Source organism: Falco cherrug, chromosome 1 (assembly GCF_023634085.1).
Source record: "Falco cherrug isolate bFalChe1 chromosome 1, bFalChe1.pri, whole genome shotgun sequence".
NCBI lineage: Eukaryota > Metazoa > Chordata > Aves > Falconiformes > Falconidae > Falco > Falco cherrug.
The window spans coordinates 108318321-108339845 of record NC_073697.1 but is presented as its reverse complement, the minus strand read 5'-3'; the positions used below and the strand labels follow the sequence as shown (position 1 = coordinate 108339845).

The 21525-nt window shown below is 42.9% G+C and overlaps 1 protein-coding gene across 12 annotated transcripts in view; it reads left to right on the top strand.

The window, feature by feature from the left end:
• Window positions 1-21525, top strand: part of FAM222B (family with sequence similarity 222 member B) — a 38884-nt gene that overhangs the window by 3899 nt on the left and 13460 nt on the right. For 2 of the 12 annotated variants that reach the window (XM_027806110.2, XM_014280529.3), the window contains exon 1: window positions 11208-11530. The exons of 4 other annotated variants lie outside the window; for them this stretch is intronic. Coding sequence is in view for 1 of the 8 variants with exons in the window: in XM_027806104.2 (XP_027661905.1) it covers window positions 13082-13172 (91 nt within the window). In the remaining 7 variants the exon portion in view is untranslated. Of the gene's footprint in view, window positions 1-4769; window positions 4788-11207; window positions 11531-11558; window positions 13173-16317; window positions 18417-18488; window positions 20631-21525 lie in introns of those variants that run through there. 6 more of the 12 variants (XR_003560232.2, XM_027806104.2, XM_027806109.2 and 3 more) reach the window with 5 other exon arrangements.

Here is a 21525-nt window from a genome sequence, read left to right as displayed (position 1 = left end):
TTGGTATGTTGTTGCTATAATTATTCTCCCGATGTGCTGAGGAATTATGCATAGTTTACATATTCCTATTGCTTAACTTGTTAATACTGTGTTTGAAGATTAGTCCAAGTTGCCAGGGTTCATGAAGAAAACGATGATAATTCTGTTATTGGAATAATTTCACAAGAATGTAGTTTGGCTTCAGTCTGGCTTCAGTATGGAGTAGCAGGGGTGTAGTACTTGGGAAGTGCTGGGGTGAAAACTGAGAGAGATTTTCAATGTAGGTTTTCAAGTCCCATGCAGCGATTCTGGTCTGCTGGATGGTGTTGCGCTTGGAATGCATGGAGTAGGTGAGTTAAATGGGTTATTGATGTATTTAGAGATAACTGAACGGCTCCAGACTTTTAAATAGATGCATTGATGGGTGTATTATAGGGAAATGTATTAGAAAACAGGTTTTCTGTAAATGCCATGCACCTGAGACAAACCTTTAAGTAAAATTCTGTTGAATTAGGTGACAGATCCTGCTTCCAGTGGGAGTGGGCTCTCTAGCATCTTCGGTGTGCAAGGAGTGAGAAGGGTTTTTTAATTTCTTACTATGTATGTAATAATGTGATATAGAAAAGGTGAAGCATGAAAGTGAAGCTATTTTTAGTATTTTAAAGAAACAGTAAAAAAATGATCTACCAAGTGATATGTTGCTGACGTCTGTAGTACAGCCAACCCAATTAAGGTGCCATATATTGTTTCCAGACGGATTCTGATTGTTTCTAATTTGGGAACCACGTGAGAGCGAATGGAAATAGGTGAAACGACATGCTTTGAAATTCAGAGTGGATCTAGTATCCGGTTGTTTTCTGTAATTCGACTTCTCGTACTTGGGCAGTCTCCCTGTCCTGCGCTTCGCAGCTAAGATGGTAGCCACCGGCAGCCTTCCCAGGTGATTTTTTCCTATATGGTGGGTGTGGGATTACTGGCAGAGAAAAATTATTTGCTACTATACGGAGAGCGGAGGGCAGTGGAAGAGAAAAGAAAATTGTGCATGTTTTTGATCGGTAAAATTTGCGTCAGTCAGTGTTCGGTGCTGTGGATTTTATTTCTTCCCCCCTGACCTCAGCATATCCTTTGCTGTATCCTGCTATCGCTCTTGCCTGCATGTTGTTGAACTTTGAGCGTGTGTTTTAGAGGGCTTGCGTATCGTGGTCCTGCCCTTTCCTGTGGCTGTTGCCTTGCCACTCATTTTGTTCCTCTCTGTAGGCAGATTCTGCATGCAGAACGCTTCGAAAAATGTCGTACAATTACTGTCTTGAACCAATACCGTGTGTGTGTGTATATATATAGTATAAATTCTGTTGGATGGAAATAGCATTGTATGAGCCTTTTAAAAAAGAATTATGCAGATGCTCCCACTCTCTAAAGTAAACTTCCTCCCCTGCTAATCTTTTTTTAAATCTGGAATGGAAAAAGCATACATTTTTAACATCTGGAAAGGGGAGCCCTTCATGCCTACTGTATTCTTCTATCCAGCATTGCTTTTCATTCATCCTTCTATTCTGGCACTGGTTTTCTTCATTTTTTGCCTTCTGAGCTAGAGGAATGTCGTGTGCTTTGGCTTCATTGTGGACAGGGAAGGTGAGGTATTTGCTTGCCTTTCTCTTCCAGCTCATCAGTCTATTCTGATTCCGGGCTGGTTTTTGACTTCAGCTACAGAAAAGCCCTCAGCTTTTGCCTGGGATGGGTAATGTGTTCCTACAGCTGGTAATTCATGCATCCTTTGACTTTAAATTGTTCGTAACTGTGCTGAGCATTTGTGAATGAGTGTGGAGGAAGATCAATGCGAGAAGAGGCCAGGGGAAAACAGCTCTTTTTCCTGGTCACACCATTGCCTGATTTTTTTAGTTTTCCCGTCTGTGAACTCTTCAGTGTTTAAATTTAGAAATGGCTTGTTTTGGAACAAGTCACTTTTAAGATTGTTTCCAGAAGATTTGTGTGTAATTTAATCCCATTCATGTTTGCTGCTCTGTTCTGTGAGACTTCAGGTTGCTCTTTCTCCCTGTACCTCTCCCAGTATTTTCTAGAAATTTGGAGTTTTTTCCAGTCAAAACTGCAACAGCGTTTATGAAGCCTCTCATACCTTTTCTATTCCCTGTTTCTGTTAATTGACAAGTGGTATTTTTAGAGTTGTTATTTTGTTAAAATAGCCTGAATATTTAAAAAAAATGTAACTTCATTTCTCTGAAGCATCTCATTAGTGATTATTATTTAAATACTCTAGAAATGGAATGCATGTACTTAAAAAAAAAAGGGGGGAAAAATGAATTAGCCTAAATAATATATTTAATATTTCTGATGTATATTCTCTCACATTTACTATCTTTTCCAGCACAGCTTAGTTTAATATCTCAAGGCATCTTCTACTTGCCAGATTATCAATGAGTGGAGTTGCCAGCGAAGAACCACAAAAAGGCTTCTTAAAATGTGACAGTACAACATGACATTTCAACCACTTAAATTCAAGTTGAGGCAGGAAAGAATTAAGATTTTACATACTTCCATCTAGTGAGCATGAGGGAAATTGCATCCCCGGTTAAAATCCCAGCCATTCTCCTAGCGGTTCCAGTTGGGCAAGTATCATCTCATCCATTGGTCTTTGTTAAGCAGTTACTGCTGATAAACTGTGTAGCATCACAGGACTGACAGATTTTTGCTCTCAAGTATTTATGTGGCAGCAGCTTTGCGGTGTCCATAAAATGGCGACGCACAAAGTTTAAGAAAAATCACCTTTCACCGTGTGGCGTTCGTACTCTCCTTCAGTGTGTTCTGCTCTATTTACTTGTCATTCTGTGCTAGAATTTCAGCTGCTTGATTTATGAATTGCTGCTGCTGAAATAAAATTAAAGTGACTGTTCAGTTATTTAAGAGCCAATTAAATCTGATTTTATTCTGATGTAACATTTCCAATGAAAGTTCATAAAACGCAGCCTGTGTATGAAAGTTAGATCTAAAAATGTTTAGTCTTTATTTTTTATAATCTGTGGTTTAGATGGCTTGACTTGCCAACTGAAATCCATTGCAATCTCACAGCAGTGAGTTCTGATGTTACTCTACATATGAAAATAAAATGGTTTTGGATCTTTTCAGTGATCCTGTAAGAGCCTGTAGCTGCTGGTTGGAGAATGTATTCAACCAGGATAACCAGATTTCTCTTGTTGGCAATGCTTTTGGAGAAATAATTTATTTACTAGACTTTGGTGACTTTCAAAGGTAGAAACAATGGGTCTTTGGGGACCAACATGCTCAATGATTTGTCCTGTCTGTACTGTCCTGAGGGACAAGCATTTATATTAGTTGAACTTCCAGTATCAGAATGTGCTAATTACTGTGAGGTCTCCCGCTCACAGGGGATGCTCAGGACGAGATGCTTTGAGAAATGCAGCCCCAGAACCTTGAGCAGTTAGAGCAGAAGTGACGGAGATGTGCCGTTTGTCGCGTGGGGTCAGGGAGCCCAGTTTGCTCTTAAAGATCTGGTGGGGCATGGACATGTCAAAAAGCTAACAGTACCAGAACATACCTCCTGTGTTTTGTTAACAATAAACACAGCAAGTGGAGAATGAGCAGGTACTTTTCATTATAGGTGGCAATTAAAATGTATCTCTTGATGGTGGCATTTCTTATTAGGGGAAATGGCAATGCCAATCCCAGTTTTATTTTGACAATGTTACACACTCCATGTGTTATGGCTTCTGTGGGCTGGGAGGGTGCTGGCTGAGACTGTTTCGATATTAAGGGTCTGGCTTGCCTTATTTTTTATTTAAAAATAAATCATATTGATGCGGATATAATTTTATTTCTAACTAGACAAGCCTGCACTAGCCAGCTCTCAGGTTTGTGGCGTCTGTCTCCGACAAGATCATAGATAGGGAGAAAATGATTTATTTTAGTTTCCAACACTTAGATAAAACTCTGGTTTTGTGCAGATGGCGCTGAAAGGATAATGCATAGCTCAGACAAATTTGTGTAAAGCACTGTATATCTGTACCAGAATTCAAATCTTCAGTACATCAGCAATACTGAGTTTTATACTACTATCGTAGTAGCCTGGAGTTTTTGGGGCATATAGGATTAATTGCCATGTGGGGAGGTCGGTGGGGTTGGTTTATTCTGGTCTGACGGCTGTGTGCATCTTGGTGGGGGGCTTCCAGCTGCCCAGCCTGGTACCCCAAAGAGCTGTTGGGAATTGTCCGGCTGATGTTGGAGAATGCTTTGGGGTTTTTGGGTGGAAAACATCGAGAGCGGTGGCAGAGCAGCAGCGTGAAGATGCTTAGCTTTTTAGAGGGGGTTGGAGATGTTACAGGCATTTGGGGGGGTACCTGCTCCTCCCTCAAAAGCTTTTATAAAATGCTTTAGTAGAGCGTGATAAAGAAAAATCTGAAAGCTGCACTAATTCTAAATAAATGTTTACTAAACAACATTAATGGATTTTAAATGTTTTTAGGAATAGTTATTAGTCCTTCAGCCTCGTATGGCGAAGGGAGTTTTGTCTCGATGGGGGGCTGCCATTTTAATGCTTCCTGGCAGGAGGCCTATTTTGATCATGCAAATTAGGTTGGAAAAAGTAGGCTAAGCCATTAAAAAGTAGGAGAGTTCATGAAATTTAAAATTTTTAAGGTGACTGTTTTTCTAATGGTTAACATTTCTGTTATTGTCACGTTTGTCACTTCATTTTCCTTAATTCTCATGTCCTCACCCTTCAATGCTGACAACCCCAGTTCTGGTTGCCCTTCCATCCACGGCTCAAAATGGAAGCTGTAAGTCCGTTGGCTATTTTATTCCCAGCAAGGCGCTTGGAAATATTGCCACATGGTGTGTTTTGTTGTATAATTAGAAATGCAGATACTTTCTTGTTGCACTGTGGTTAATTTTTGCTATTCTCCTAACATTAATAGGGACTGAAGGTTAAACTTGGCTTGTGTAAACGCTGGGTATTTGCAGGATGCTTTTTGGCAACAGGGTTAATTCTGGCAGTGAGAAAGGGGCATGTGTGCAAATGGGCAAGGACCAGAGGCAGCACCCAGAAGACTGGATCTCAAGTGGGAAGACACTGGGGTTTTCCCCAGGATGACCCCTTCACGGGCTTCACCTTCCCCATCAGTTTCTGGCCGGGGGACAAGCTGCTGGTCAGCAGAACGGCACGGCACTGATGGAACACGCGGTCCCACTGGGGATGTGGGGACAAGCCCCCTTCTACCCCTTCTGGCCAGTGCATGGATCCCGTGGCCACCATCCTGCAGAAACACTGCAGCCCATCCTTCACATCCCCCTCCTCCGGGCAATGAGCATGTCAGCAAAATAACCATCTTGGTTCCTGCTGGCTCACGAGCTTCATTTAATCCTATTAATTTTTAATAGAAAATTAATATTAAGCTAGTGTACTTCTAACATGACTTTGCCTGTGTGCAGAAAGACCCTCGATTTTTGTTTACTTTGGAGGAGAAGCGTGTTGGATCCTGCAGGAGCGAGACCCTCCAGGCAGTCAGAGCAGTGTGGGGCTTTGGGTTGGGGAAGGTGTCTTTGTAGGGTTGTCACCTTCCGCAGATACATTAGTAGTGCTCTGCTCCACTTCAGTGATCACCAATGTTGCTTGGATTTCAAATTTTTATCACCAAAAGTAGCGTTCTGCGATGGGTGTGTGTGTGTGTGGGGTGGGGTGCTGCTTGGATAGACCCAGGGGAACCAGGGATTTCCAGCTCAATGTGTGCAACAAGTGTACGGTGTGTCCATTAGCGCAGAGCTGACCTGATCACCAGTGTCCAGTGAAAAATGCCAAGGGCTGAATACCGATTCTGTGACAGCTCCAGTAAATATGAATTTCAGCCATTTAGGGTTTCTGTTGGTGAAAAAAGAAAGGTGTATTTTTAATTGCGATTTTCACTGGGAGCTAATAAAACAGATGGAGAGTTTGCACCCAGCCACCCAGCTGTGGCTTTGCCACAGTTGTTCTGCAGCACCCAAAACAGTGAACTTGAAACAGGAAGGTCTGCTCTGTGAGTTGATGGTATCTTTCTCGTTAAGATACATTCTGGGAAAGTAAGCTGCATTCCTTAGCTCTTACAAACCTTTTTAATTGGTTTTTTCTCACAGCCTTTGCCTGATCTTATCATGTAAATAATTGTTGCATCATATTTGCTTTATTCTCTTTACTGGGAAGTCAGTTAATTGCTTTTAATGGGAAGTGTTGGGGAAGCCTGTTACCTCTGCAGTGTGGATGAGCAGTGCAGTGACTACTGCAACACTTGCATTTCTCTCAGCTTTTCTGGAGCCCAGCGGGCAGCGAGCCAGAGAGGGGAGGCATGGATAGGTGGCACCTTGTCTGGCGTTGAGTAGCAGCCGTAAAGTTACTCGCTGTTTTAGACTCCATCATAAAAGTAAAGCTGCAAGCACTGATGTGCCTTGTGTTTAGGTATATCTCGTCTGCGGGAATATTCAGCCCGACTTCCCTTATGAAATAGTATTGTAGGGTATTAATTATTCATAGTCAGTTTAATTCTTCTTTCTTGCATATTTAATTGTAATAGCATGCTGTATGTCACAGTGATTTCCCAGAAGAACTGTATACCAAAGGAAAGCCATTCGGGTATGTAGTCTTAAATATGTCCGTGCTAATCTTTGTTGTTTAATTTTGGAGCAGAATGAGATCTCATCTGATGTTTCTTGCAGAGAAACAATTATGCAAAATCATGATTTTCCTTAATCTTCTCAGCTAAATTCTTCGAGCTGAAATAGCTGGTTTGATTTTCACTGATGACGTTTACGTTGCCTTGCTTATTTTATGAGGAAAAAATGCTTAATGGGAGGGAGGACGTGACTTTTGTTTTCTTCTCTGAAGGGGGGAACCTCTATCAAAGACTTTGGAAGTGCCAATCGATTCCTTCCAGAAGATGAAGGAAGGGAATAAGATTTTTATTGAGTTTTTCTCAGTGATCAGAATAGCAATGCCAAATGCTTGCATGATTAAGATTTATCTTTTTTTTTTTTTTTATCGACTAGGATGGGCTCTTAGTGGTTGACGTGAGAAAATATTGGAGGCACAGGAACTGCAAATGCATTCACGATTTGATTTGCATTACTCTCGTTCTAGAGCTGTTTCATGCTTGTAAGCCACTTGGTGAAACCGAATCCCTCGTGTTTGGAGAGCGAGGATTGTTCTCTGAGATTTACTGTAGGAGTTTAAACTTCTGAAAAATCTGTTTACAATGTGTCTGAACTGAAGGATAGAGGACACAGTAGAGACTGTTATCTGTTTACTGCTCAGATAAGGAGGTGGAATAGATTGCTGGCCTGTTTCTGAACTCTGCTTAATGAATGGTTGCTAGGCAAATTGCATCTCAATCAGCTTAATCCTCAAGATGTCATTTACAGGTCTGCTCTTTGTGAGGGCCAGAAACTGCACAGGCCAGAAATTGCTAGCAAAGCAGCTTAGAATAGCTTGTTCAAAAATTCAGCGTACATGTGTTGCTGAGCTGCCCAATTGAAAGTGCCTGTTGTCACAGGGCCACCGTTGCATGGCCAGGCGCTAGATTAGACGAGCGGTGATAGACAGGAGGCAGCAGCATCCTTAGCACCGTTTCTGGATCAGCACAGTGTATATCATAACGTTTTGGCACTGGATTAACGTGAAAGAAAAACGTTTCTAAATGGGGACTGCACTGCTGACGTGATGAAAGGTATTTCTGTTTTGGCCGAGTGTGCCTGGAGCCAGGTGTGATTTCAGGGTGCATATGTGGGACGTGATTAACTTTGGCAAACAGGTGAAAATGGGAGGTGGTGTTCACTGGCACAGGGCAGGGAGCTGGGGCTGGCCTTGGTGAGAGATCTCTAATCGCGAGAAGGCACGGGGTGGTTGTAGAAGGTTTCAGCCTGCCTCTGAAGCAGTGGACTTTCCCCCGCAGCATCAGGAGAGAGCCAATTAATTGCATATGCTGGTATGTGTGTTGCCCACATACATTAGGCTCATGATTTAATCCGAAGAAAGAAAGCTTTCCTAACACAGTTAAGCTTTAACAGTCTCTTAGTAAAGAAAGATAACAAGATACTTGTTTTTATTGGTTTCCTGTGACAGCGATTAATCTTCTTGCAGGCAGAGCATTGTTCTTTGCTGCGTGGCTACACCTTCCTTTCCTTTGATGTATGTCCTCTGTGAATGCTGTGTGTCATGACACTGAACACTAAGTGCAAACTGGAGAAAGCTGGACTTGTTGAATGCTAAAGACATTTTTAGAACTGTTTATGGTCACAGCGTGCTGATATGAAATGTTCTTGGCGTGGCGCACTTATTAAAAGTGTAGGTGAAAGCATAGTATGTGAACTTTGCAGTGCTTGCATAGTTTGGATGTGTAGAGCGTTTGTGCTACTCAAAAATACCGCTAGAATTTTAGGAAAAGATTATATTAAAATGTTGAGAGCCTCTCCAAATAAAGGGTAAACAAAACTTCACCTTAGTCGCTGGCAAAATGATGGTGGTGCTTGCATCTTTACCCTGTAGATGGGAAGAGGACTGTTGAACAGAAGACTTTGTGATCAGAGAGTGCTTTTCATGCAAATGAAGATTTTATTACATGCTGCTGAATCAGGGGCTTGTGTAGCAAGAACAGCACACAAGTGATAAGATCACTTTGTCATAGCTTTAAATTTTGCCCAGCGTGTCTTTCAGATCGCTGAAACAGGCAAGAAATGCTCTTGTTAAGGGCACAGCGGTAACTGATACAATATTTTGGGGGCAGGGCTTTTTCTTCGTGGTACGATCCATCTGCAGTGATCGGCCACGTGTCCACAGCCCTGATTTCAAAGCAATGAGGAACTGCAACCTGTAGGTGACCCTGCGTAGCAGCAAGTCATAAAAGCTCCCGTTCTTGATGGGTTCCCACTTCTGCTCTTGCCCATATGGGTGCAGAATCTCCTCTCAGCTGCAAGCTGGGAGCCCTTAGCGTTGGTTAGAGCAGTTTTCCACGCTTCTGGCTGGGATAGTCCGTGTTGCCTGTTCCCAGGTCACACAGGGGCTCTGCACATGCCACGGGGCTGTGTTTTGCTGCAGAGGGCACCCATCCAGGACTGGCTCTCTGTTGGTTTTCCTTTTGTATTTGTTAGCTAATATCATCTTCCCGATGTCCTACTTTCATGGTTAGAATCAGTTTGGTTTAATGAGGACTGCTGTTGCCAACAAGTGAATGGATATATGTGGTGGGATAGGCATCTAAATCTTCCCCTGCAGATGGGTGGTGTTCAGCATCCTGATGTGACCTTGGTAAAAGTTCTCTGGTGTGTTACTTTCCCTTTCTGTATCTCTCTTGCTGTGTAGCAGCTTTTCTTTCAGACAAGCGTCTGAGCTATTGGAAATCTGTCCTCTCTTTTCTTTCTCTCTCCAGAGATATTGTCAGCATTAACACCCAAGCTACTTAGATTGACGCCTGAATATTCTGCTTTTGTACAATCAGGAGGCATTCAATGAAGTAGCGAGATGCAAAGAAGTTGTAAGATTTAGGACTGACATTTTTAGACACGTTTCCATCTGGAATTTTGAATAGTCTTGCTGAGGAAGGTCAGAGGCTTCCTTCACGTGGGATGCCCCTGTATGTGTGTGTTGAGCATCCATCGAAGCATATAGCACAGGGAAGAAACATGCTTAACAGTCATCAGATTGCAGTGTGGGGCTGTTCAAGATTCAGATTCTCATCTGAAGAGTCTAGGAATAAAATCTAGCCCTGCATGTTCCTGGAGAGTTTCAGAGCAGCAGGATGGAATCTTTTCTTACATTTTTCTCATGCAAATTATGGTAAGGATTATTCAGTGTTTTAAAATCTGGTTTATACTGGCTTCTGAATTTCATTTAAAATAAACATCTGGAGGGCTTTTTGATCTCCTGTGGAAGACTCTTGTCTGCCTCGCTCTTTAAAATGACTTCTGCTTAATTTTTAGTGAAAGGCAAAGGCCTAGATCATTTTATCCTGGAAGCAATCTAAATGGTTCACCTTCTGCAGTTAGAAATTTCCACGAGCGCACAGGCTATCCAGCAGGTACTTGAAATCCTTTCTCTTAGTGAGCGTGGCAGCGATAGGTACCTGTTTCTTCTGTGCTGCTATTTGGGATCTGGAAGGCTGCTACCTGTAGTGCAATTTGTACTTCTGCAAAGCCTCGTTCTCCCAGTGCTGAATGTGTATCGGAGCAGATGCTTCGTTTGAGGAGAATTATGGTCTCGTCCCTTCGCAGCTAGCACAAAGCCCTCCTCCGGAAGATTGCCACAGTTTGCCGGTATCCCGCAGTCAGGTTGGTGTAACGGTGTCACACAGGGAGTAATTGGTTATTTATTCAAATAGCCATTACATTTGGAGGATGTTTTCTCTGGTTTGACAGGAGCTCGCTCCTCTACTCTTCGCTAGAGACTGAAAACGTGTGCCCGTGGCGAGAGTGCTGCGTATGTGCTTCCTCTGTCTTTCTGGCTCTGAAATGGGTTCCTGTTGCTCTTTGGCAGACCCTAAAGCAGCGATCTGTGGAAGCAGTGTATTCAGAGCGAGAGTGACTTTACCTCTTTGTTTTCTCTCTTTATTTATGTCTGTATGGGATCAGCTGGTCCCACATTATGTGTGAAGTCATTAAATTTTAGCCTGCATCTGTAGGATGTGCTTTCTCCCCCTCCCCTCTAGTCACTTTGATCAAATCAAATAAAAAACACAGCGCTTTCATTTCTAGTTCTGTAGTTTCAAAGACAATCTCTTGACATGCTCTAGCAGTCTGGACCTGAGTCCTTTTTTTCCCCTTAGTCCAAAGGTGCACTGTTTCTTGCGCCTTTCTGTGTATCAGCAGTTGCAGTCTGCGTTGGCTTTTATCTGCATCAAAAGACAAATGGAAGAGAGCAAGGCACTGCAGGAATGGGAAACAGACTTACATGTGCAATGGAAATATGTAATCCTTACATTCAGTCTGCCACATGGAGTACAGACCAATTTCTATATTGGAAATCTCTAGCCTAGAGTCCCAGAAATGTGAGTTTCGGCTTTGAAGGCTGGTTAATCACCCCAGCAGTTAATACCAGTGTAAAATTTTCTGTGATGTCAAGCCTTTTCTTCTAAATACCTTTTTTTTTTTTGCATATGTCAACTATACAAAGCAATGCTCAGTTTGAGAAATTAGCATTCACTCTGTAAGCACTTTATTTTTGTCTGCTTTGTGAGCAGCTGAACACATGTCCAGGCTGAAGTACACTGAGCTGCCGCTTCCCGGCAAGCGTGCCAGTGCCACTCGGCATGAGGAGTGATGAGAAGGCTCCCAGCCACGCAGGCACAGGAGAATTTGGAACTTTGTCCGGTGTCCTGAAAAGCTGCTCCTGACCTCCATCCTGGAAAAGCACATCTGCAAATCTGCTCAACTGCATCCCGGGGGAAAGGATCCCAGCTAAGCCGTACTAAATCATACCCAGTTTCTCAACGAGATGAGTGCTCTGGTCGCTGTCATCCTGATCAAAATCCGAACCGTGGCTGATGGCATTCATAATGTTGTGGTACGCATTACTTTTTCAGAGTAGCAGTGCTTAAAGCAAAGTGTGTTTCTCTGCATTAAGGAGTCAGATTCAGCTATTCAAAGCAAGTTGATAAATTGCTTTTCATTAAGTGTCTGAGCGCCAAGGGGTTCAGCATGTGTTCCAAGGAAAAAATACATTAATTACAGCTTCTGTAGAGCATTTATCAATCACATAGTTATAAACAGTACTAATGCAGTTAATTGAAGGTAGAAAAATTTACCTTTTGAATGTGTTGACTGTAGCAATTCTGTGGTTGGAAAGACAAATGGTCTGGAAATTAAAATCGAGTGGTACTTTGGGGAGTGCCTGGGTACCTGTCTCACATACAGACTTGACCAGACTCTTGCAGAGTGTTCAGAGGGGGTGTGCTGTCTGCAGCACGAGAGGCACTGTGGAGGTCAGGGGGGCTACAGCCCAGGTTATTGGGAGCTCAGTGTTCATGCAGGCAGTTTGTGCTGTGTTGGCTGTTGAGCTACAGTCGTACGGACTGTGGTAGTGGTATTTTTTCCCTTCTTGCCCACGCAGGTTGTGTTTAGCAGGCAAACTGTAATTTTGCCTACAAAACTGTAGTACAGTTACAACTGCCTCTGTGTCCTGGCCATACAGTTTATTGCTCTCTGTGTGTGATGGTTTTTTTTTTTAAAAGAAGAAAGGCATGCAGAGGAGGAAGGATGTACAAAAGCAAACAAAAATCTCCTGCTCACCTGTAGTCAGTAAAACTTCCTGTGAAAAAATAAATCTTTTGTGAATGTAAGTTTTGGATAAAAGTGCTGGCAGCAGCTGAAGGAATCAGGTGAGGTTGTGCTGAAGTATTTTATCAGGTCTGCAGACAAAAATCCGGCGCTTGTGGTATGCAGAGGTTTTGAAAACATCTTGCACACTTGTGTTGCTTTCCCTGTGGCTGTTTTGAACTGCCAGCTGTGCAACTGGCTGCTTTTCATGCTTCTCAGGAAAGCCCTGAGAATGGTAGAGTATTTTTGCAGTAACTCACGATGAATATATTTCTTGTTCTTTCTTCTGTTGAGTTGTTGTGAGATGGCCTCTGAGCTTCATGCAAGACTGGTAAGGACACTAGGTCTGTGTCAGGACAAGCCAGCAGGGCACCATTTCCCAGGTTGATGGGAAAATGCTGTCTTGGTGCCTGGTCCAGTTCTTTGGTATTCACCTGACGGCTTGTATTTTCTACTGGTGAGTGTTTTGTACTTGTGTTGCAGCTTCTTTTTGAGGCTCTTGGAATGTTTTTTGTCTTTACAGTAGGCTGCACAATATCTCCAACTAGAGAAGAAGGTCTTATCTTGTCCTTACAAATGGTAAAATGAGTATCTAAGAGCTGTGTGTTTGTGGTCTGACAGGAAGCCCTGGCACTGTGCACAATTAGAGATCTCCAATTTTGTACCTTAAATACAAATTTGCCGTATATTTCTCTGCTTGCTTTGTAAATGGGCTGTTAAAATTTCACCATAGGTGGGACCTTAATTCAAGAGCTAAATACTAAACTGAACAACTGTCAGTGTAATTGTACAGGTCAAAATGGTACACATGCATAATCGATGCACACTGAAATCCATCCCCTCCATGAGCCTGCCTGCGTTCACACACCACCAGCACACCTGGTCCGCAAGTGAGTCAGTTTTTATTTTTATTCTTAATATGCAAGTTCAGTTTTTTGGGTTTTATGAAGTCTAATTCATTCTGCCTCATCTTATTTGCAAATATTTCACGTTTTCAAGTGAATCTATTTTTAAAACAGGACTGAAAGCATATTTTTCAATACCTAACAAACGTCTGGTTTATTGGTTGTGTGTTGCATAGAGGTAAAATTTGTTCAAAGTTAGCTCTGAAAAAAATGTGGTTTTTTGAAATAATCAGCTTGTAATAAACAGGGGAAGACAGCTACGTTCCTATTCGGGGAACTGTCATAATCTGTAACTTCTAACAGTTTTTCCTTCTAAAATATCATCATCCTTCTGTCATGTGCAGCACAAGGATTTCTGTAAGTCATGATTAAGGCTTTAATTCTGGGCTTTTATAGAGTAAGTGTGGAATGAGAGAAGATAACGATAATGGTGATCTGTGCGAAGCAGCCACTAGAGAGGGAACTATTTCATGTTTCCTTTCCTCTTTGCCTAGGCAGCTGTTTGCTGTACCAAAGAAAAGCTTCCTTTTCAGATCTAGGAAGGCAAGAAAGTCAAGAGGCAGGAATTCTGGCAGAGTGGTATGAGGAAGCTCACAGCTCTTGCATGTCCTTTGTGGTAAAGGAAAGCCCAGAATTACAACCTCATGCTTTACCCAGACATCAAACACATAGGAAAGCTGCACGTAACACCGACGCAGTGCATGTTCTTGCTGATGCTGTTGAGGTTATAACTGCAGCCTCTCCATTATGGGAAAAGGGTAAATGTGTATTTTGGTTTCTTATCGCTTGAAGGCAGAAGGAAGTTGCATACGAGGATCGAGAACGTCTGTTGGTGGGAATGCACGGTGCCTCCATTGGGGTACGTGTTAGCAGCATCCTGTAGTTTGGGAGTCGCTGGGCTGTTCTGGGTTGGCTTTGGATGGGAGTCATCTCAGCTAACCTTAATACCATCGTGTTCACATGAAAACATGCACACTTGTATCTGTAAGTTTGTTCCGTGTTTTATAGCTGCTGCTGTGATATTAGAGATGCTGCTTGAGCATGTAGGAAGAAGGTGGATTTAGTTTCCCCTGAGGATAATGGATGCTTTGAAGGAAGGAATGTTTGTTTGCGCCTGTTGGTATCTTGTTGAAGAAAATGGTATCTTCTGTGAATGTTACAGTGACACGGAGGGAGTCTGGTTTGAATTTTGAAAATACAAATGTAAGCCTGATATCCTGGGCAAATGCAGGTTTTGAAGACAACGCTGTATTTACCTGGCCTCTGCTCTTAACTGCTGCAGTTCAACTGTAGCATCCTTTGCTCCCTCTCCTAAATGACCATGCGGATTTATGCATTGTGAAGCGTAACTGAGATACATCCCAGACTGTTCTTTTATTCCCGTTTCCCACCAATACAGCATTAAAAGCTTGGAGTTGGAAGTTACCATATAAAAGGAGAAAGAAAACTAATTAAAGGTCAGAATGCCTTAGTGTAGTGAAAATTCAGAGGCAGCAGATAGAAAGTTATACAAATTGCTTTTGACTTCAGGCAAGTCGATTTTCCTATTTCTTGCATATATTCCCATGGTAAAAGTAGTATCTCATCTGTCTCATAACTGACCACTAGCATATGTGTTTCAAGCACAGCCAGAAATGCTCCTTTGAAGCTTTGGCCAGGCCCTACAATCGTCCCGACTTGTCTTTTCTACAGCTTTTTTTCACCTTAGAAGCGGCCTGCCACACCTGGCAAGACCTACTTACGCCTGTGTTGTCTGTCAGCTCCTGCCACATTGCAGAATACGGAGTTAAATCTAAAAATAGGCTTAAAAAGAGGTGAGGGCTTTGAGCAAAGTAAAGTAAGCCACTGATTTGGGTCATGAAAGGGAATTGATGTCACTGGTTCTCCGTTGCCGCTTTCTTGAGCTAAGATGTTCTGTTCTGAGCTGTGAAAATGCAGAGCGGGGTGGTAAGCAAACGGCACTCGATACAGGGAAGGGTGGTCTGCTGCCAGTTCTCCTGGGAGGCTGCCTGCACCATGACCTTGTAAGCCTGATGCGAGAAGTCAAGGTAGTATTGAATGCTGCACAGTTTCATTTATCTTCAAAGTCTTCTTCAGTGGTAGAAAACTGTCACACACTGCCGTCCTCTTAACAAGGAGCAACTGTGGCATTGGGTGATTAAATGCTGCATCCAAAATTACATCGTGGACCAGTGGTGAGCCAGATCCTTCCCTCGATCTCTTCCGTCATAGGCTAGCCCATAATCAGGAGACCAGTCTTCTAACATAAATCTGGTCAAAAAACCTTAAGCCACTGTAAAAGGAATTGTGTGCAATTTTTGCCTGTTTCAGAGTGGTTATGTGGCTTCAGTAATGTTTGTTAAGTGCTTTGGTGAAGGACAGAGTGTTAATAATTAAAATTGGAAGGAAGTTCTGAAGTGGTATGGAGGATGACGACCGCTTTCTGGTCTGTTAGTTAACAAAAATGCAAAATATAAATGGACGAATCAGCAGGAATTTAGTTTAATGCTCCCTTCCCCCAGCCACCTGCATGAGCTGAGCACAGAAAGCAGCTAATTGTCTGCTCCGCTGTAGAGATGAAAGAAGCTGGTCCTGCAACAGGAAAGGCTATTGAACTGCGTGAAGGTGGTGAATTATCAGCACTGAAAACCTTTTGAGTTGGTATCTTTACGTGCTCAAAAAGTACATTATTTGTACTGGTGTTTACAGTGTTTGGGGGCTGATGAAGCCAGCATCTCGTGACATGAATCTTACGTTTCAGTCCATGTAATTAAGAGGTCAGTAAAACTGAAACTTTTTTTTTGGAACTAAATGCTGTCGCAGTGTTTGGGTGTTGTCAAAGAGTGTGTTTGGTGAGGACAGGCCCTCTTAATGGCTTTATCTTGGCCCAGCTAACGAGCTGTTTGCAGAATTGCGCTGTGATTTGCAGTGGGCAGACTGTAAAAGCAGCCTTGTATTTGTCCATTTTACTGCTAGCAGTTTCATTTGCAAAGTGCAGGCAGGAGCAGGCTTCTTGCCAGCAACAGCTTCATTCAGATTAGGGCTTTGGTTCAATTATGTCCAATTAACTTTTATTGCAGATAGCGGTGATAATTACTTGCAAGTCAATTTTTTGGCTGTGGTTATCCCAGGGCTAAAGTCTGAGCTTGATGGATTTTAATAACTGAAGTGACGTATAGCTTTTCCTCTTTTTCTCTTCTTTAGGCCTCAATTAGATGAAAGGTCAGAAGGTATGTAAAAATCCATCTTACAATTAAAGGCAACTGTTCTACTCGTCAGCAGATGCGTACTACTGTGTTTTAAAATAATCTCTTGGGATCAACCTGAAAAAAGGCTTTTTAAACTCTTACGATCATAACCTTGAGCTTGCTGCTGCTTTATCTGAAGAGTGAATTTGATGGAGCTGATGGCACATGTGGCAGTACCTGCCTGCCTGGAGCAGAGAGCCGCTGCCTTGGCTTTTTTTACTGCACTACATCCTGTTCCAAATTGCTTACCTAGAAGCCTTTAGTGGTAGCCCTTGGGCATGAGGAGTGTGATATGCACAATTTTCCACTTAAGTGCTGTTACCCCAAAGCTGCTTCATTTCCTTACCTTGTAGAGCATTGCCATCCCAGCTCGGGGAGAGGAGCAGAGCTGTGCTGCAGCAGGTGCCTCCCCTCTCCTGAAGCATCCCACGTACATTTAAATTCTCTCTGCCTTCCCCCTCCAAACTATTTAATTTTGTTGTCTGAGTAACATTATGAATGGAGGTCAGCTTAAAAGGTGAAACGGTTTACAAGCGAAATCATAGTTAATTAAACTGCAAGAAGCAAAAATTGATTTTGTTCGAAACTGTTGCAGGGCTCTACGAAAGGTCCACCTGAATGCAGAAAGCCAAAAGGTCCTGTGCTGGCAGATGCTGACAGCGCATGCCACTTGTTACAAAAGGCGACTTTCTATTGTTCAGCCTCCCTATTTATTTATCCCCAAGTACACTCGATGCTATTGTGATTTATTGCCATTTCAAAAGACTACCTCGCTGCATGTTATTTTGCAGTTTTCCATTTATAAAACATTAAGAGGATGTGATACCAGCCGGTGATGATTTCAGTGCTAGTTTGGTAATTTTGTTCCAGGAAACGGTAAGATTTATCTCTGGCTCTTCAGCAGTCCTGGGAAAAGGCCGTTCTTGTAATGCCCGAGAATAAAGCGGAGTTTTAGGGCTGGAGAAAGGCAGGAAGCCTGCACCATCAGTCTGGACACTGTCAAGCAAGCCATGGCTGGCTGGAAGGAATTGTATTGAACGCTGAGGTTGGCAGAGGGCTTCAAGTGACTGCAGCTGATACAGATTTTTGAAACCCCTAGATTTTAGGTTACTTTGGGAGAGGGAAAAGGAATGAGTCTCATTCAATCTTGAGCAGCCTGCCGGGGGGTAAATGAGACACTGAGTTTTCCTTGGAGCATGAAAATTGGCACGGATTCAATTATGTTTCCTGGCACGCTCTTGCAGACATTTGTACTGAAGAAACTTCACAAGCCCAGTTAGTTTTTGTTTTTGTTCGCAGCATTTATCTGTATGCTGAACTTGGAGAGACTGTGCCGCGTGCGCTTGGGGGTTGCCGTAATCCCGCCAGCGGTTATGGAACTTCACGGGGCTACCTTTTAAATAACGAGAAGCGAAGCGTATCAGCCAGCCACAAGCGCTTAACAACCCTCACATGGCTTATGGGACCCCAGGGTGCTGGAAACTTGGAATAGTTTGGAGCTTTTCTTTTGTGCGTGGGTGGATGCTCCTGCTTCCTCCCAGCCCCAGGCTTTGTGAACAAGCCCGCAGTTAATCATGGAATTTCAAACATGTGTGTTTACTTTCAGGAACCTAACTTTAGACTTCACCAGCTTGCTTTCGTCTAAACCAGCTCGGTTTCCCTATATTTCACTGGCCGGGGATGGTCTGGGGGGAGTGTTTCCTTTGTGTGCTTACCCTGTAAGGCCTCTTGGGAGCTTCAGAGACTGGCGTATTTAAAACTTGGCAATAACTCTGCGTATGTGGTCTGTTTATATAATGATAAGGCTGTGTTAGAGTATTAGAAATTTCCTGGTAGTACTGAGTTGCTTAACATCTAGGTTTTACCGTGTAAAAGTACCCCCCCTGGCCTGAGGAGCACTGGGTCTGGCAGAGGCAGTACTAAACACTGAATATCAGCCAGAAAATAATACATCTTTTTAGTCCAGAAAAGCAGCATCATGGTAAGTTATACTGGAACTGATTCTTAGCTTTACGGGGAGGGTGTCCCTGGGCAGTGGGTGGGGGTGAGTTCTCCAGTCCTGCCTGGTGAGCCTTGGTGGTGGCAGGACTGACTTTGAAAATCAGTGCAGTGGACGCTGTGCTGCCTGGACCGAAAAACCAACCTGATGCACAGGTAAGGCTGAACTTAACAGTCATTGTGGGGGTGTGACAGTTACCCCCAAATCCCAAGCACTGCATATTTATCTTAAACTTAATCTGTTTTGATTTAAATATTAATAAATCTTAGGAGAAAAAAAAATAACCTGATCTTGTCTAAACCTGTGAACTATTTCATAGAGTGTCCTGCAGGACCTGTGCTGTCAAGATTATATCCTGCAGCTGCATTAGATTAAAATCACTTCAAAGAGGTTTATTTATTTATCCCAATCTAATCATTGTTTTCCTCTAGAAATTCACTTTTATCTTTTTATATATATTTTCAGTACATAGCTTTTTATGCTGTGTTTGGCCGTATGCAGAATCAGTTTAAAATGCAATTTAAAAACTTTACAGGTAGGAGTTTCACAGTTGCTCTCCATTGCTGGATGCCAAAACCTACTTTGGCTTTGGGTCAGCTTGCCCTCCAGTTTACAGCTGACTGGTTTAGGTGAGTTATTGAGCCTGGTGCGGCGCAAACACCCCTCAGTTCCTTAATTTGCTGTCTCCGTTCCAGTTCCCCCAGTAACACGCCACCCATCCTCGAAGGGGCTGGGGCAGCAGCCCTTGGGGAGCTTTGCAGGTGCTGGTGCCCACACAAGTTGCCACCGTGGAGCCAAGCCTGCTAGTGAGAAGCCTTGACGTGCCAAGTTTGGTTTATCTCCTGCTCTGGACTAATTACAAGCAATAAAGCCGAGCACAGGAGGGGGATGATGGGCCTTTGTGTCAGGACCCTGCGCTGCCGACCTGAGACTGTGCTTAACAGCAGTTTGAGATGGCCATTGATGCTCACCTCAATCCCAAGTACAGTCCGTGCGGGATTTCACTTCGTTTTAGCTGGGGGTGGTATATTGGAGTTGTCTGCGCTAGGTCGTGCTGGAGCAGAGTCAGGTCAGAAAGTGCTACTCAGGTGCCGAGTATCTCAAAGGGAATAAATGTTCATCTAATAAAAAAGTGAACGGGCTTGTTGGTAAAGATAATTCAAATGCTTTTGTTTTCAGATATTTAGATCTCGATTCTGAAAAACTATTAATTTCATAGAGATCAGAAATTGAAGCATGTTTTTAATTATAATACAAAATTCAGCAATGGAGTTACGGTCAGCACTTCTCTATAAGTCTGAATTTCTTTTTTTAATGCTCAGCAGTGACCTAGATGGCATCAATTTGGTTATTGCAAATCAAGCTAAAAGAATGATTTTACGCTTCTACTGAAAATGATTTTTGTAAGTCCAGTATTTCCTTTAGAATTATTGTATTACTACCCCAGTCTTTTATGAACCTTTGACATTGCCTAAAATGATTATCTGCCTGCGGGAACAAGTTGCCTTTATAGCCCTGTCTAAAACATTACTCTCTGTATTGGAGCTAAAGCTTCTGTAAATACATGTTTTGACCTTCAAGGAAATGATGCTGTCTTATCACAGAAGCCTGGCTATTCTGAATTGAACACTGCGACCACTCTTAATCACTTGTTCTCTTTCCTAATGTGCCATTATCCTGTTTATTGCTGCGTGCGTGGCACAGAGCCCCTCCGTGGCACTTCGGCAAGAGGCTTACTCAGAGAGTCACAGCGTTCAGGCTATAATGAGCGTTAATGACGGAGCAGGTGAGCAAACCCCTGTGCCTATCTTGCTGTCGGAACTGCTCCTTGGGCTGTCCAAGAGCACACTGAGCACAGTGCTGTGCTGCAGAGCACTTTTGTCTCTTTTGGGGCTGCACACAAACTTGCCATCGGTTAAGTAATGTTTTAGACACCGAGCTCCTTTGGTTATGCAGGCCTGGGCTGGTGTCAGACGTTACTGGAGTAAAAGGTAGATGCTTAGGCGAGTGTGGGAATGGTGTGATCTCATGGTTTTCTGACTGCAGTGAAGACTCTTTAATTTTGTTTGTCTGCTTTTCACTGAAAAATAGGTCTTGTTTTTTGCCAGTCTTCTGAAGTTGATGAAATGAGGAAAAAAGGAAAATACAATTACTGTTTTTTCTTGCTGACTGTGAACGTTTCTGTTGCTTACTCAGGTAAAGCTCTGGCAACTCACTGTGGTTTTGTCTTCTGATTAAAAGGAGCTGGATTCTTGTTTTGCCTTTTTGGTCTTGCTGGGCATGATTTGGGACAAGAAGCTGCTGCCCACAGGCTGTTTGCAGAGTTTCACTGAACTTTGCATGCTTATAGTCACGAATGAATCTTTTCTATAAAGGTCAAGCAACTTTTCACCTCCTAAAGCAGTTCCTTTAAGTTGTGGATGTGACAGGTCTTCAGTCATCATTTCTGAACACCACCTGAAAGACTCCAAGAACTCCACCTCCTACAGAGGGCGAGAAGAAAATCTGGGTTTAGATTTATTTCACAAGGTTTTACAACTATGTATCTTGGACCTCTGGTAGTGTAGATTGTTACTATCTTCTCGGAATGAAAGGGAGAATGACATAAACTTGTCCTGTTGATGATTGTCTGTTGGCCCTGCATCTTGGTGAGGTTGTGTGTTTGTTTTCTCACAGCACCGAGTTGCTATTACTCTGAGTGGGTAGGGTGAATGGGCAATGGCATGGAGTTGTCAAGCAGACATTCAGTGCCCCAAACTATTTTTGTTAGTCACAGTGGCACCCAACAGGCTTTCTCAGCAACACTGTCAGCTTTTGAGAGCGCTCGCACGGTGAAGATGCACAATTTTTGTAAATTAATATTCGTATGAGATTTCTTGGCCGTTAGTTTAATCAGCCTTTGCGTGTTGAACCATGGAGATGCATATAAACAGGGAGCTAATGAATTCTACACAGTGAGTAATTGCTGTGCTACTGGAAAGCTTTAAGTCCATGCTGTTCGCTGTATCGGTGCAAGTATTCCTTGGGCGGTCTGACTTGTGATGGTGGTCTGAGGTTAGGTTTCAAATTAAAGTCTTTAAAACGTCCCTGC